The 17,154-nt window shown below is 37.1% G+C and overlaps 1 protein-coding gene across 1 annotated transcript in view; it reads left to right on the forward strand.

The window, feature by feature from the left end:
• RETREG1 (reticulophagy regulator 1) overlaps window positions 1–17,154 on the forward strand; it is a 64,879-nt gene that overhangs the window by 35,779 nt on the left and 11,946 nt on the right. The window contains 1 exon segment of the mRNA XM_066326364.1: window positions 15,621–15,747. Within this exon segment, the coding sequence (XP_066182461.1) occupies window positions 15,621–15,747 (127 nt within the window).

Below are 17,154 nucleotides of genomic sequence, written 5' to 3' on the forward strand. Positions count from 1 at the left end.
ACCTCATAGAGACAGTTCCTTGTTACTGATACAAATCAGGTTTTGGTGTCTGTTGATAGTCAGTTTGCCTTCATACTCAATTTTTTATGATTCCCTAAAAATACATATTCATGTGCTTTGTTCTGCCCAGTGAATATTTCTTGCATGTGGTATCTTGTTTAGCTTTCTGAATGTTGCACTACTTCTTTTTTGTCAAAACGGAATGCTGTTTGTTTGGGGTGTTTTTTTGGAAAATGCAGCTTGTGATCTTAAAAATGTTTAAAAATTAATTATTTCATCCAGGTACAAACAAGAATCCTGCATGATATGCAGAATTCCATGAAGAAAGAAAAATTTTCTTGAACACTTCTTTTCTTTGCTTTTTTGCTTTTACTGGTCTTTGACTGCTGAAAAAAAGATTTTTTTTTTGTTTTGTTTTGTTTTGTTTTGTTTTGTTTTTTTTTTTTCCCAATCCTGAACCTTGGTACAGCTAAATACCAAATTATGTTTTGTTTGTAGTAGATGCCTTCATTTTTTTAGCACACTGCTTACTGCTTGTGGTTACACCTGGTGTAATACCCCAGCAAAGAGCTGATTGTGTTCAGTAGGTTCAGTCTGAGGTTTTTTAATTGATGCTTGAATGAAAGGTTTCCTCTCTATTAAAATCAGCCTCCTCTGTATATTTAACAGTGTATGAAGAGACATCAAAGTTAAATAGATGTAAGTATTTGCAGTTTGAATCTAGCTTTACACAGAAAGAATTGAGAAAGGAAACTTTTAGCAAATTTTGGTTGAAAATAGGGGGAAATTTGGCATGCCCTTCAAATTGATGAAATATGATAAAACATTTACTTTCTTGTGTGTGTGCTTATAAACATATAAATGTATGCATGCCTGCATACACTCACACAAATGTGATGATTTTCTTCAGTTTCCTATATTGGAAAAGAGGGGGAATAGTCCATTTTGTGGGAATTCATGTATGTTAATAATATGATTTTTTTTCAATAGCACTAAAAGTCATTTCACATTAATTTTTATCCTAAACATGTCTTTGACAATGATGGTAATTTTCAAACCCATCCTTTGGCTGAAGATAGCTTCACTATAAACAATCTGCCTAAAGTAGAATGCTATATTTTTCTATTCATTCTGGAAATGCAAACTAAACTAGATGTTCTTTTGGGAGTGGTATTATATATATATATATATATATATATATATATATATATATATGTATTTTTTTATGTCAATTGAGGGTTTTTAGGGTGTCTTTAAGCATACAATAGGGAGTTCATTATTTTTTCATTCACACTATTGGAAGTGAGACTCATTCATAGCTGAATAATTAGAACAGAGTTATACACTGAAAGCGCTGTGTTTCCTTTTAGGTGAGGAGAGACACAGAAGGCAGCAGTGGCTGTGAGTAGTTCTGGAGTTGGTTGTCCAGTTAAAACATACCATCGGCTGATTAATTAAAGTCTTTGAAAGCTTGCAGCCTGGGTGATACACACCACCTACCTCCTAAAACCCTTGACCATCATTGCTATCTATCTGAGTGTGTAAAACAGTGTATGTGACACAATTTCCAATCCTTCTAGCTTTTCAATGAGGCTGCTTCTTTGTCTCTGGCAAGAACATAGCTTTTATTTCCCTTCTTTTGCTGAAGACTTCTGCAGTCTTTGCTGCCTGCCTGTAAAAGAAAATTTTTACATAGATGTCCATACTATTTGGGGAAAAGGCCATTTATTTGATAATTATGATACATTTGCAGTCCAAGTCTGTACTCAGCAAGAGAAAAACTGGTAATATTCCCTGATCAAGCAATATGTCAGACTGGCATCTGATCTGCATGCCAGCACATCTTTTGGGGTGTCTTCATACCTGACAGTAAAGGGCTGTTACTCAACAGCTCTCAAGGAAGTTTTCAGAAAGGTCTAGAAGAGGTCAGCTTAGTTGAAAACAGGATAATGGAGAGAAGCAGAAGTAAGAATAATACATTCCTAAAGTTGTCCAAGTAACATAAAGAAGATCAGGTAGTAATGACAGCCAACAGAAAATGAGGAACAACTTAGAAAAGAGGTCAAAATGTGTAAATAATAGTATCTTCTCACTGGGAATAACTGTATTTCTGGTCTCTCCTACCTTAAATTGATTATGGTAAACACAGGAAGAATTTGCAAAGGAATAGTGAGAATGTTTGAGGGCATGCAAGAGCTTACACATGTGATACAGGTAGGCAAAATAAGGCTTTTAAAGCTGAATGAGCTGACCAAGAGGAGGACATTGTAGATAGAATCTTCTTCCTTTTAATTACAAAACCAAGGGCTTCCATGTTCCTTTCAGAATAATAGCACAAGGAGAAGTAATTCATTGTAAGGGGCAAGGGATTATTCTTTCTGTTGAAGAACCAACAGAGCTAAGGAGAGGGAAAATTTCAGAAAAGGCTGCAAGAAGTGAGAGAGACACAGCAAGGCTGGAATGTAGCAGCTCAGACAAAGAAGTTGCTCAGAGAAGCGTGGATTAGTCATGTGAATTGAGACCTCAAAAGTGGCAAGAAGGAACTTAGAAGGACAGAGAAGGGTGACTCAATTCCAGTGCAGTTAATGCAGTGCTTAGCTGCAACTAAGCAAGGAAATAAGAAACTCCTTGAAAAATAACACGGGTGGGAAAAGACTTTCTCATTCTGTCATTTCTAGTCACTTTGAGTTTTCTGTATTGGAAAAGTTTAAAACTGACTTTTAGCAATGATAAAAAAATGGTTGTAAACAGCTTCATCTTTCAATTGTGCAGTCCTATCAAAAACTATAATGGTCTGCAGAAACAATAAATCACTGTGAAAAGCTAAAGAGAGTTAACTGTCATCTGCCTCTTCCAGTATAAGACTTCTGGGAAGCCAGCTGAAGTGCCTAGATCAGAGCAAACAATATTGGGTGGGGCTTGGCTGGTTTTGTGTTCCCAAACAGTTAAGCTGCAGATGCCCTTGCCACAAGATGTTACAGGTGTTATCACAGGATGGAAAGCCACTCAGCTAAAAAATAGGCATCACTGCTGGCACAAATCTCCACAAGCTGGAGTCTGGAAGACCATCTGTAGAAGGCAGCAATGTATTTTTGCTTTGGCTGTTCCTTTTGGACACAGTAGAAGATGCCAAAGCCCTTTGACCTGATTCAGTACAGTACAGTACTTCTGTTCACCTCCTGCTGTTCCACCCAAGTGTTTTGGAGAGGTCATTCCATCTCATGACGCTATGAAATAATCTGGAACTTGATCTGCTGGAAACCTCCAGATGGGCCAATAGAAATTCTTATTCCCTTGGGTGCAGAAGAATTTAGAGTGATCAAAAAAATGAGATGGTTTTTCTACATAGTCTTCTTTGTGATACCAAGCAAAATACTTCAGTGTGATTGCAGTTCCACTAATTATGCACTCATGCTGTTCTCAAGTATGATTTTCAAAAGTGATGAGCAGTGATACCAGTAGAAACTAGTCTGAGTATTGAAGTATTTTATAAATGCTCTAATTCCAAGCTAACAGGTCCTTGACATTTTAGATAGGTGCTCATTTAGTAGACAGTTTTGAACCTAATCTTTCCAGATCTTCCTTATGAAAAAGTAAAGCTGATACTATCCTCCTTGCCTCAGTGATGGCTGGGTAGAGTTGTAAGGAATTGTAAAAGTAAACCATTTTTCTGCTGTAGCGATAACCTCTGTGTGCAGACTGTGACCAAGAAATAGTCCAAAGCTGCACTTGAAGAGTTTAGAGTACATCAAATTCCAAGGCTGAAATACAAAAATACAGGGATACACATGATACTGAAAGCTTTTCAGCTTCTGCGTGTGATCATCAAATGCATTAAAACAGAGTATTCACAAAAAGGCATTTTACATAGCAAATGTATGTGGTTGCATAAGAGTATATTGCAGTGCAGGGAAACTAAAGCAACCCAAGTTGCATAAGGGGTTCAGTTTTATTTGCTTTCATTTTTGATGCTACATTTCAATTTTGAATGATTCTCCTACATGTTTGCAGATTTCAGTTATTTCCTTTGCTTCATTTCCTAATTAGAAGACCTCACAACTTTGATCTTAAGATGAAACTGTTACACAGAATCCTTTCATTAATTGAGATTTTTGAATTTAGCAGATCTGTTGTTTCAGTGTAAGCTTGAAGAAATTCAACTCTTAGTTATTTCATCTATAACTGTCAGAAGTAAGAAAAGAAAAAGGAAAGAAAAGAAAAAAATGTTCCATTGGAATCTGCAGGTAGCGGTGACCATGGAAAATCTCAGTTGTAGGCAGGACATTTATTAATGCTTATTTTTATATTGCATTGCATAATTTAGTCAGAGGACTTTACTCTTGTTTTTTTTACATCTTACTAGTCCTTTTGAAGAAATTTAGATAAAAAAGTTAAAATTTAAGCTAAAAGTTAAGCAGCTTTTGAGATAATGCATCAGATTAATTATGTATTAATTGCAATGTACCTTATATAGCTTAGCAAATCAAAGATACACGACATACTTTTTTTCATGGTTTTTTTTTGTTTTGTTTTGTTTTGTTTTGTTTTGTTTTTTTTAATTTACTTTTAACATGTGACATCCCCAGGGCAATTCTCACTGTCTCATGCAGGACAGGCATGTGCAAATCTTGCTGGGTTCCTTCCTAGGGAAGGAGATATCTGATGTGAAGATCTCTGGATGTAATGTGGATTTGAAAATATATTAATATTAAATATATAGTAAATATTAAGTATATTAAGTATATTAAGAAGAACAGGTCAACTTGTTCAAGGAAGGAGGGAAGCTGTGTGAAGGAGCAGTGCTGAGCCATGTGCTGAACGACAGACATACAGGATCCTTGGAGTCTTGGACTGTGTGACAAAGCTTCACCAGCACAGATAAGGTTGTGGGGGTGTTGAAAATTAATAGAGACATAGCTGGTGTAGCTGGAGTGACAGAATCCTTGTCATGCATGCAGCAATAGGAGGAAATGCCATAGGAGGAAATCCATATTCAATTCACCATCACAGAAGCAATCAAAGTATTTTGGCAGAAAGCCTCCTCCTGCCAGCATACTTTAGTTTTTGAGGACTGTTTCAGCACAGTGTTCTGGTATTCCCATCTAAGATTAGTTGTGGCAGATGAGCTTGGAATCAGAACTTACAAGCAATGCAATTAATCATTACTGAAAACTTGTCTTCCTATTTGAAATAATTACTAAACTTTTGTCGATTTTTTTTCATCTGTGAACATAGTCATTGGAGAATAATTTGGCTTCTTCTTACAGCTTGTGACTGACACTTTGCAGGGAGGGGAAAAAAAGGATCTTTTTATCGTTTATAGTTTTAAGAGTACACTCTTTGCTCACATATTTTCAAGCCTTTAAATTCATTGAAGTTTGAGTGATTTAGCTTCTCATCATTTCTGTTACTGCTTACACCTCGAGAAAAATGGGACATATTGAGGAAATTTTCCAGTAGAAGCAGAAAAATAAAAGTACTAAGTGGGTGGAGATTCTCCCTCACATGACCAGAAGGAAAACAAACTGTTTGGCTTTTTACTGTGCTTGCTACTAAACACCCTGTCATAGTGTGTGAGGTGAGTCACGACTTGTTTATTTATAGCCACGGCCAATCAAAGCCGACCGCTCTGAACTTCATTCAAGACCAGCAGCACTTAGGATGTCTTGTAAACATTTGCTCTCTGAGCAAGGAGCATTCTTCCTGGCAGCAAGCAGCGCAGGTGCCTGGCTGGTGGCTCCTAAAACACAAAACAGACTAGAAGAACGATCATTGCCTGGATTATCTAGATTGGTAGAGAGACACTGAGAATTCCCTTTTACATCTGAAATGCCAGACAGTGAGGATCTGGGACAAGATGACAGGTACCGTACTTTGCTTGTGCTGGCCCTCCCGTGCAGTGCAGCAGGGACTGAGGCTTCATGTAATTAATCTGTGTGTGCTCCTGAGTGCTCAGCCTGAGATCAGTTTTCTCTGCGTTGTAACCAATCTTCTGCTTCTTGAGCGCTCTGCCTCTACTGCAAACCTTCTCAGGAGTGTGAGAAGTGTGAGTCTTAATGTCTGATAGAGGGTAGGGTAAATGGAACAGCTCTGAGGGACTTCTTAATCTGAAGCTGAAGGGAAGAAAATACTGTGTGGTTTCTACCTGGTCACTTTTTCCTTCAAAGCCTCAATATGTCAGGCATGGAAATAGTTTAGTTGGAGCCATGCTACTAGCAGAACACTAACTCATTTCTGTGAGATTGGGCTCTGTGTCCCTCTGAGGTATGCCTGTCTTTCTGAAGTTCAGCTTTGATTTTAATTAGCTGATAAAATCAACAGTCAGGACAAAAAAACCTGTAATTGGATCCAAAACTTGATAACAATTTTAAAAATACTGTTTTCTCAAATATGATCCAGCACATTCCTATGAAATAAATGCCCTCATTAAATTTAGTCAAATAGTTTTTAAAATAGGTATTTGAAAAGTAGATGTTCTTGATGTTTGGCTATGGCAGAGTTTATAATCTAGATTTCTTAAAGTCCACATGGTTTTTCCATAGTCTTGATGCTAATCAAAATGTTAACTCTAAAATGTTAATGAAATATTTAATGTTGTAAAAAGTCTTTATCATGTATGTAGAAATATATGCCTTTTTTTTTAGAAGTTAGTGAACAAAATGCTAGAACACAGAGGCAAATCTAAGAAACTAGCAACTACAGGGATCAGAATCAGGCATTTCATTATGGCTTTAGGTTTGCTTTCTTCTAGTTAAATTTAAATCTGAGCATTTATGTGGCTGTTTTATCCAGTATGTTTGTCAGTGTCTTGTGAGGTGAAATACAGAAGATAGTACTGGTTATCTGCTGGGGAGCAGCACATTCAAGCACAGTCCCTCAGCTGGATGACCGTGGGTGGATGGATCTCCAGGGGCAATTGGGTCTCTGCAGGGGTGGGGTCACCTACACATTTCCGTTTGCAGGGATATCTGGGCTGTGCCCTATATATATGTGGCACAGATTACAATTAATTGTAGTTGCAGGTAGCATTTTTGCTTCTCTTAAGGAAATCTTGACTCATTACTGATAACTACCAAAGTGTTAATTGCTATTCTTTAAAAAATGTTTGGCAAGGTCTTCACTTTGTTCAGTTGTTTATTTTTCAATAAAGAAAAACGGAAATATGTGTGACCACTTAAAGAAAGTTTTCAGCTTTGTAATAATATGTAATTTATTTTGTTCACAATTCTTTCTCTATAAAGGCTTGCAGCAAGCTTTGGCAGCTAAACAGAAGGCCTAAGACTCTAAGACCTCTTTTTCTATCAAAGCTGGGAGTTTTTGTTTTGGAAAAAAAAAAGATGAGCTTTTCTAAAGCAGTAACCTGAAAAAACATAACAGAGTCTTTTCTCTGCCCATTTATCATTTTTGAAGCTACCATTAGATTAACTGGCTCTGATGCTCATCCCTCATCCTTTTGTGTCTTCGCTATTGAGCAAAAAAGCTTGAGAAAGTAGTTTAATCAAAAGGTTCCAAATTTTTTTTCCTGAAATTAATTTGCCTTTTTGTCTTGGTCATAACAAATAGGATTTAACTGGAGAACATTGCTAAAGTGCTAATGAGGTTTGGTGGAGGTCAGAATATTTTGGTCCAAGTTAAACAAGAGGGAATAGAAGGAGGACCTGTGGGAGTATACAGGAGCAATTAATCCTAAAATTGCAAAGGAAGAAATTGTAATGTAAATATACAGATAATGGTGTCATTTTAAGGACATACTGAATCAAAGCTTCAGTTTGTATGCATTTAAAAGGAGAGCAATAGTATTTTTGTGGAAAGTGGAGAAGGAGCTTTGATCCCTGATTGGTTTCAATGCACTGCCCTCCTTGTGGGCTCTTCTCAGATGCAAATACTTCTTACATCCTCTCTCCTCTCAAGTTCATGTCCTACTTCAGAAAACATGTAATACTGTGTCACAAGTGTATTTCATGAACATTGTTACATCATAGTTAAATATGTGGCATTGGTCAATACTCTGTTAGTCATATTGCAAATGAAAATGAAAAATAAGCAAAGGAACAGATGCGGAAATACTTCTTAGTAAGGCTAGCCAAAAAGCAAAGAGTGATGAAGAGCAGGTACCTACTCATATCTTTTGTTTTGGTTTGGTTTGTTTTGGCACATGATCATGAGTGGTAACAGTGAAGAACAGTGAGGAAATATGTGGCCACTGGTAGAGGATTGAAAACCATTTAGCATAAGGAAATATTTTCCTCAGTAATTCTTTATCATCAGGTCCACTATAGTTTTGGTGTAAGACTGTAATTTTTTTTTTAATTGACAATTTGTGAGGAATCTGATGATAGTCAAGAATGTGTAAATGACACTGCGAATATCAGTCCTGAAGTGGTGGAAACACATGGCTTTAGGAGTAATGCATCAGAGTAGTAAGTGATACTTGTACAAAATACATTAAAACCCATGGAAAAGAGTCAAAATGAAGTTATGCACAGAAAAAGTCATCTTGTTACGTAACACAGAAAGTAATTTAAAAAAATATTCTTTGGAACTTGAAAATACAGTTTTCCTTAATTTTTTTGTGCAGCTGTTCTGTACTTCCTAGCTTTTGGACTTTGAAAGGCCTTGAGCTAGGAATATCCCAGCTGAAGAATGTGGAGGCTGTGAAGGAGGAAAAGCAATTGGTTTAGTGAAAAAGCACTAAAAGAGTTGTCTTTGCAAGAGAAAAATAATTCTAAAAGAATTGCTTCCAGCAGCTGGGCAGATCTGTTTAAAGTTCTGCAAATGGAAATTTATGGTCATACTGCTTAGTAAGGAGTTTCCTTACTTTTTTGAACAAATATATCTCTTTTGTGTTTGTAACAGTTGCAAATGGAACGCTGGCCTGAAAGATCCCAGCCCTTGGACTATCTTGGTAAAAGGACAATAGCACATAGTAAATAGCATTGTAGTCTTTGCTAAAGAGAAAGCAAGACAATAATAGTATTTACATGGCACTGAAACACTCAGTTTTCATGTAAAGAGAAATTTTAAAAAATCTTAATGACTACGTCATGAATTGGGACTAATGGCACGTGACTGTCAGACCGTGCTTTGCATGACCTCGAACTGCAGCAGTAGCTGGTGTTCTCCTCAGGGCAGCTGGGCAGGAGTAGAACAGGTCAGAGGAAGGGTTTCCTGTGAGAGCTGACCTACCAGTCTGCTCACCACAGTCTGCCGAGAGGAGCTCAACAATGAAATGCTGGAGTGTATTTTGTTTGTCCTAGCAGGACATTCAGCCAAAAGTGACAACATTTTAATACTGTCTGCTGTACTGAGGAACTTGTATAATGGAATCACCTTCAAAAAAAGCTGGAATTAACCAGTTCATATTTGGTCAGCTGAAGAAATACAATGCAACTCCTTATTAAGACTTCATAAGATGACTGATTTATTATACCTGAATAGAAGAGATGAACACATACCCTCCAAAATAAAATCTTGTTAGTAATAAGTAATTTTTTTTTTGTTCAAGCAATCTGTTGGACAAGATGAATTCCCCTATCTCTTTGCAGAACACTTCAGTGTATTTTTATAAGAATAAGTTTGCCTTCATTTTCAGAAAGCTTTGTTCTCGATTAGTAATATAAGCAAAAAAACTACCTTAATTTATTGGATTGATGTTGTTTAGCAGGACACCAATGGTAAAATGTTCGTGTGTCAGTTGAAGAGAAGAAAATGTAGTCATGGCTTTAGTTTAACACTCTGTGCATGGAGTATATAGAGTCAGGGATGAAAGGTTGATCGTCTGTCACATGGCCCCACCAGTCTGCTATGCAGTCCATTGAGAAAGGCACTTCCAGCCTCATCAAATGCTGATGATTTAAACATATTTCTTGTACAGTAATATTACCAAAAAAGTCATCTTGGTCAGGAAATGAAAGGGGAAAGGTGTGAAATAAGATACTTTTTCAGCTTTTTATTCCACACCGTCCCTTGGAATAAAACCAAAACAGGTACAGCAAATTAGACTGATCCACTGTTAATAAAAAACACAAAATTGAAGTGTCAGATGGAAATAACACAAAATTGAAATATCTCCATTGTCAGATGGAGATATATGAGGCCAGGAAGAAAGCACTTTAAGAGTTTGAGAAGCAATGTTGCACAGTACTAACACAAATAATTTAGTTCTTATAAACAGGGTATTTGAACTACTGGAGGTATGATAATTAAAGGAGATTTTTGGATTTGGAAATGTTAGCTACTCTTTAGGGTTGATAACTACATTCTCCAGCCTCAATTTAAAAACAAGATCTGTCTCTGTATCCTTGAGATTCCAAGGGTGCCAAAGCCTCAACATTGAAGGGATGGTCAAATGTGATCAGTTAAAGGATGTCAGTGACAGTACTACATACACACTACGAACATTAGTTAGTGAGCCTAAATCTGTGCAGCACCTCTGGATTAGCAATGGGGAAAAGGGTGCATATGAATATCTACAGGCTGAAGAGATTTCTGTTAGGAAAGCTTCGTAATATTTGGAGCAAAAACTTTGTAGATTAAAATTCTCCCTGGAGTATATTTGTAGATGCTTCCTGGTTTTGCTTTTTCTTTTGTGGAAGTCTTTGATGCAAGGATGATTTTACATGGTATTTCAGTGATTCATTTAAATTGCAGGTGTTGTTGACTTGGTCATGGCCACATGACACAAATACAATTATTTTATAAGTATACTTAACCATTGCATAGGATCCAAAAGTGGCACAGGATAGAGCCCAGTTCTACATAGTCACCTTTAAAATTAGCCACATAGGTCATTAGGATGCTGTGCTGTGAGTTTAGTAGTGCTGGCCATTCTGTCTTTCCACATAGTGCACATAGCATTCACAAATGTGTTACATTGTGTGTCTATAAGGCTAATCAATAGTGCATTGTGTTCCACCACAGTTCAATAGTAGCTTTTAGAGGTTTTCCCATTGGCACTTTAATATACTTAACTGTACAATTTCATTTTAACATTGCTTTATATTTTGGAAAGAGAAAGGGATATTATTTTCATTTTCAGTATATATCCTCCTGAAATTTCTATGTTAAAAAAACAAAACAAAACCAAAAAAACTACACAAACATTTTTAGTCTGGATACTATTTCAAATCCCTTATCTCTGTACCTTGATAATTTAGAAGAATGATTTCAAAATCTACTTTTTTATATAGATCTTGAGGTATAAAATGTTTGCCTCAGAGAAAAACTGTATCATTATAATCACTCCCTTCTGCACTGTGGTGACTTCCTCGTTACAGCAGAAAGCTGTGAAAGCTCTAAAAAGGTAGACCTACTTGACTGGGGTTTGCTAACAGTTTACACGCTGGATTTAATTTGTTCATAAGTTTCATTATGAACTCCTGGTTGCCTATTTGTCCTTTGATATCCAGATCCCTTACAGTTGCACCATTCTATAAGTTCTATATATTAATTACCTTTTTAAAAGCTACCAAACAGCCAAACTACCAAATAGCCATATTACCTATATTTTGATTTACTTTGGGAATGTGACTTTTGGTTCTTCCACCTTCTAAGTAACCCTGAAAATTACAGAGTGCACAGGCTTCAAATGTGTGTGGTTAGAGTTGGGAAATCAAGAGGGTTTAGAAGCTCTGTAATTACTAACTCTGTGCTTATGTGGGTGCAGTCCTTCTGATGCAGCACATCGTGGTGTTCTCCTGTCACTGCTGCAGTTCTGAGTAGCGTGTCTGCATGAAGATACATAGAAAATGGCGTACGCGTAATTTAAAAAAATCCAGCACATCACGAAGAGATCTTTAAACCAGTAACATGAGATCTGCTGACCTTTCTGAGAGAAATGTGATGGGGCTTTGCTTGAACAGATGTCTAGCTACGAAATGGGAGCATGACACCATCAGTCATTTTTAGTGAACGTAATGCCACTGACTCCTCTAGCCAGGGTTTGTGACTGTGATCAGTGGAAGCGTCTGGGTGGTAGAGTGTTTTGGGTAGCTGTTTCTTACAATTACTAGGCAACAGTTTATATATTTGCTCAGTTATAGAAATGATGCAATAGGCAGTCAGAAGGATGTGAGTAATTTATTTTTTCTGAACACTCTCAACCTATTGACAGTAGTTTTAGAATGGAAGTGTAGCATTGTATATCAAACTAAGGATTACTGATGGGAGCATAAAATGTTATTCTTTCTAAATGATCCATAAAAGCCTTTGAAAGTATTCAGAGTTGGCTGCTTACCCCCAAAGGAGCATCCAGACAGCAGTCCCCAAAGCTGTTCTGGCAGGAAGTACAGGGTTCACATCTAAGTAATGTATTAAGGTACTCACAGTACCTTAATTAACTCCACTAATATTATGCTGAAATAGATTTATATTCTTGGTTGACTTACAACATAGTCAGGCACGCCACAATAATCATCTACATCACTTCTTCCCTTTTTATCTTAATGTGACCATTGGAAAATTAATTTCTCTGGAGTATGCATCATTATGTTCCTGTTTCCTTTTGATCTAATGCAGGCTTAACAGTTACCTTTGTTTTTGCAGGCCATGACATAACCTCTCTGTATTTGTGCACATATATTATATGTTGTACATGCAACTATATAATGTACCACCTTTTTTTCTCACTCCCCCTTCACCAGGATCTGTTGCTTCCCCCTTGTTCCAACCCTCTTGACTGTGGGTAACATTTATTTTAGTTGGGTAAAAAGACAGAAAGCTAGACATCACCAAGGCTGGTAGTTGTTGGGAGGTGTGAACACGAAGAGGCAGCATGTGCATCCGGTAGTCACACTGAAGATCAGCAAGCTGACTTTCTTAAAACTCTGATTGTCTAAGATCAAAATAAGGCTTCAAAATAGTCCCTGATGTTCCTTGCAAAATAGAAAATTTTAGATATTGTAGAGCTGATAAAGGTGTTTTAGGATTTCTTGTGGCCCGGAAGCAACTGCCAAGTACTCTTTCATGGAGCTCAGTAGTGGGTTTGCAAAGTTTTGAAGCAAATTTCACCTGTACTCTCCACTTCTCTTTGTTATCTTCTTGTCTATGCACCACGTGTGGACCACAGGGCCAAAGCATATAGCAATATATTTTATCTGTACTGCAGCTCATGCTTTCAACAACTTGGTTAGTGAAAGCATCACTATCACCAAGCAAGGCAACTATAGATAACTTTTCCTGCAAATATGCCCTTTTTATTAATAATTTACATTTTTTAAATTGTTACTAGTTATCCCATTGTGCCTTGTTACAGCTCCTTCTTTTTAATCTATGTTATCTCTATATTACTGGTTAGCATATATGAAAAAAGTTTCCATTTTTATTGTACGTTATGCTTTCACCTGTCCCCCCTCTGTTTTTGCTATTAGTTTAAAATTACTAAAGTGAGTATCTACAGTTGTCCTAGGTATTTCAAAGCTCTAATTTGATAGCAGGCATCAGGCCTGTTCATTTTTGCTTTATGCTCCCACAAAGTTCTACTTTGATTGTCAACAATTTTAAATAAAGGGTAGGAGTAAAAGTCTGTGGAAGGATTTTGTTATTCAGAGCACTGTCTTAATAATAGTTTTCAGTACTGTAATAAAGGGGCAGCTCTTAAAATACTTACTATTAATGATGTAGAATGGTTTACAGAAGCTGGAAGCAGTTTCTTTAGGGGGAGTAGCATATCCATAAAAATTGCTGTTCCCGTAGGCCAAAACCCTTGTATAATACTTCTCAGAAGCTGCTAATGACCAGAAATGATGGAAATTGAAATCTCTGCTGTGGGTGGGATGCAGACAGAAAGTTCTGTGTAACATTGCTCATCCCTCCAGCTGGCTTCCTGCAGTGATCTCTGTGAGTTATGTTATGATTTTATTTGCATCCTCTGTCACGGGCAAATATCTGTGTTTAGTGCCTTGTGTGGCTGGGAAACTGCAAAAGTCACCTAGTCCAAAACGCAGGGCCCTTAGCCTATGCATTTCAGGTGTGCTGTTTTAAATAGTTCATTGGGGGCTTTTTCCCTCCAAGGGCAGGGAAGAAACCTCACCTCACCTGACTGTTTTGTAATGTGAGAGGAATGACTCTACAACACCATAGCACTAGAATGCAGTCAGGAATAGGGCAGTAGTTTTGGGGTTTGGACTATAACCAGCCTTACCCCGTGGCTGAAGCCGCTGTTCGATGCAAGTGGCGGTGCCGCGGGCAGCCTGGCTGTGCCCCGCCGGGCGCTGTGCCTGTGTCCCTGCTGTGTCCCCCCCGTGTTCCCGCTGTGTCCCCGCTGTGTCCCTCCCGTGTCCCCGCTGTGTCCCCCCCGTGTCCACGCTGTGTCCCCCATCCCCTCCCGTCCCTGGCTGCTCCCTGCGCGGCTCTGCCACCCCCTCGTGGCGAACGAGGACAGCCGGGAGGCAGGGAAGGGTCTCCGCGGAGCTTTTTTGACCGAAATTGTGCTTTTTTACAAAAAGGAGGCTGCGGAGACCGTATGTAGCTGACAGGAGTGGGGAGTTTGGTCTGACCGTCTGTGTGTCCCCTTATGGCTGTGTACCGACCAGTGTACAGTCATTTTTTCGCAATGTAGATTTTTAGTTATGTTGTAATTCAATCTATCTGTGACAAAATGTTTACTATTAATGCAGTGATGGATTAGACATGTAGTGGGTTTTATATCTCAGCGAAATGACCAGAACTGCTCATGGCTGGCTTGCACTCAACTGTGGTTAAAAATGTGTGTACTCAGCAGTGTGTTATGCTAAAAAGTAACTCAATAAAGCTGGAATTTACTTCAGCTTCTCAGTGTTTGCATGGTGGTTTGTCCTTTCTTTGTACCAGTTTAACTTGACATTGACTGGCCTGTGTATGTTTTTATTATTTGTTGTTGTTTTGAAAAACAGCTTTGTTGTAGATGCTCTGTTTACTCCACAGGTATATGATGTGACCATTTAAGCTCAATGTTGGATAAACTAATCAGCCCCAATTGTGATGGACATATTTGCTATCCCATAGTTTTCCAAAAATTCTTTTGTACAGGTTTTTTGGGGGAGGTTATTTTATTAAAAGTACTGAGCAGTCATAAGATAGGCATTAGAAACAGTCCTTTCAATAGAACAGAAAACCTAAAATTCAGTAGGAAAATAAATGTAAACAGCAAGACTTCAAGAGCAATTTCTTTTTTTCTAGCAATTTAATCATCATATTTTGCAGAATAAGATAAGAAAAGAAAAACCACCAGGATTATATGCATAAAATGAAATGTATTAATATGTGTGGCCATCTTGTGGCAATGAAAAGTACAGTGGTATATTTTTTAAAGAAAAAATAATCTTAAAAAACAAGTTTGGGGTCAGTTGCTTGATTTAGATGACAACAGTGCCTTGAACTCAATGTCTTCATATGACCAGAATGAATAAGCAGTAATTTTTGTATGGACTGAAAACTGCTACTACTGAACAGATCTACTATTTTTTTTCTTAAAAAGATCAAATTAGCTCAATATAAAATATGAAGAAACAAGCACAGGTGTCTCTAGCAGAGCAACAGCCGTTGGATTGCCAGATGCTAAGGCTTTACATGATGTTTTCATCCAGTTTCAAATCCCATATGAGCTGTAAACAAAGTTGGGTATTTTTGTTTGTTTTACTCAGCTGGAAAGTCACCGATTCCAGTCAAGACTACAGACTCAGAATAAATCAGTGCATTTCAGAAACACTGATGAATTTATTTGTATTTCTTCAAGAAATGTCCCACTTTAAGGAACAAAACCCTGGCAAGGTAAGCACTCCTCAGTAAGATTAACAGTTCTATATGATTTAATAAAAAGGCAAGATAGATTTAGAAAAAATAAAACGAGTGATCAAGCAAAAAAACCCCAAAACATAAAATTTACATTCTGACACATTCAGTCATGAGTTTCTGCCCTTTTTTTTTTTTTTTTTTTTTTTTGCTATGAAGAATATGAGTAGGTAGTCAGTGAGGAAAGCTGTTCAGAGGAAAGCTTACAGCAATACAGTCCGTCCCCTTACAGCTGTTGGAACTTCATGAGTTATTCCATGGACTTTTTTAAAGAAAATTTAAAACACCGCAATTTCATAAAACCTTTAAAAGCAAAGAAGTAAATAGGCATGTTCCTAAACATAAACATGAGGGTTTTTTCTCAAATAACTGTACTTTTCAGGAATAGCTGCATGAAGAGAGTTCCTCATACTTTATTGTGGCAATTTTGCTTCTATACACTAATAGTAGATGCTTTTCCCTTTTTTTTTTTTTTTTTTTACTCGAAAGACTGAGCTAGAGAACCCAGTTCATGAAGAGACAAGAAAGAGTAAGGCTTTTTTTTTCCTCCAAGTTGTTAAAGTCAAAAGTGAAGCAGGGTTTTTTTCCAAAGAGAAATATAAATAACATAAATGTATATTATGATAATAATAGATTACATTTTTATATTTGTGTTTTTAAATACAAGTTAAAAGAATACTAAAAGGCTTTTTCTTGTCTTTTAATATTGCTAATTTTGCCAGAAAGTCTTTCCTGAAAACAGGCCACTCAGAATTAGCAAATAGAAAGTATGTAGAACCACACTCAAATATTAGCAGTTTAGACTGAAAATACAAATGAGCAACGAGATGAAAAAGTGAAAATTATAGAAGAATGGAAATTATCTAGAAAAATGAATTAATTATATAAAGAGCAGTGGTATGTTTGGACAATAAAGTCATATTTAAAAGAAATAATTTTATAGTGAAGTAAGGAAATGTGCTATGACTAATGTGGTAACATGACAGTAACTGTGTTAAGAGATATCTAATACTAGTTTAGAAAAGATAATTTCAACAGCATGTTTACCCTTCTTTTCCCTGACCTCATTTGCTAAGCCATGTCATTATTTTACTGCTATAATTAGAAGCAAATTAGGGAGTAATGCTGTGTGCAAAATTTCTTTGAATTAACCATTTTATTGCAATTCAGTTCCAAAAGCAAATGGATCCTTTCTGCCAACTTTCAACAGATCAGTTGAGCACTGTGCAGTTGTGAAAGATGCACTGTTATGTCTCAGTCACCACAAAGGCCAAACCTCAAATTTTATATTGAAAATTCAGCTCAGTCCTGTCATTAACAGGGGTGCTAGAGCAGCCAGCAACCGTCAAGAGATTGCTTGCCAGCATATGAAAGAAAACAGTTTCA

This window comes from Sylvia atricapilla, chromosome 1, assembly GCF_009819655.1.
Source record: "Sylvia atricapilla isolate bSylAtr1 chromosome 1, bSylAtr1.pri, whole genome shotgun sequence".
Lineage (NCBI taxonomy): Eukaryota > Metazoa > Chordata > Aves > Passeriformes > Sylviidae > Sylvia > Sylvia atricapilla.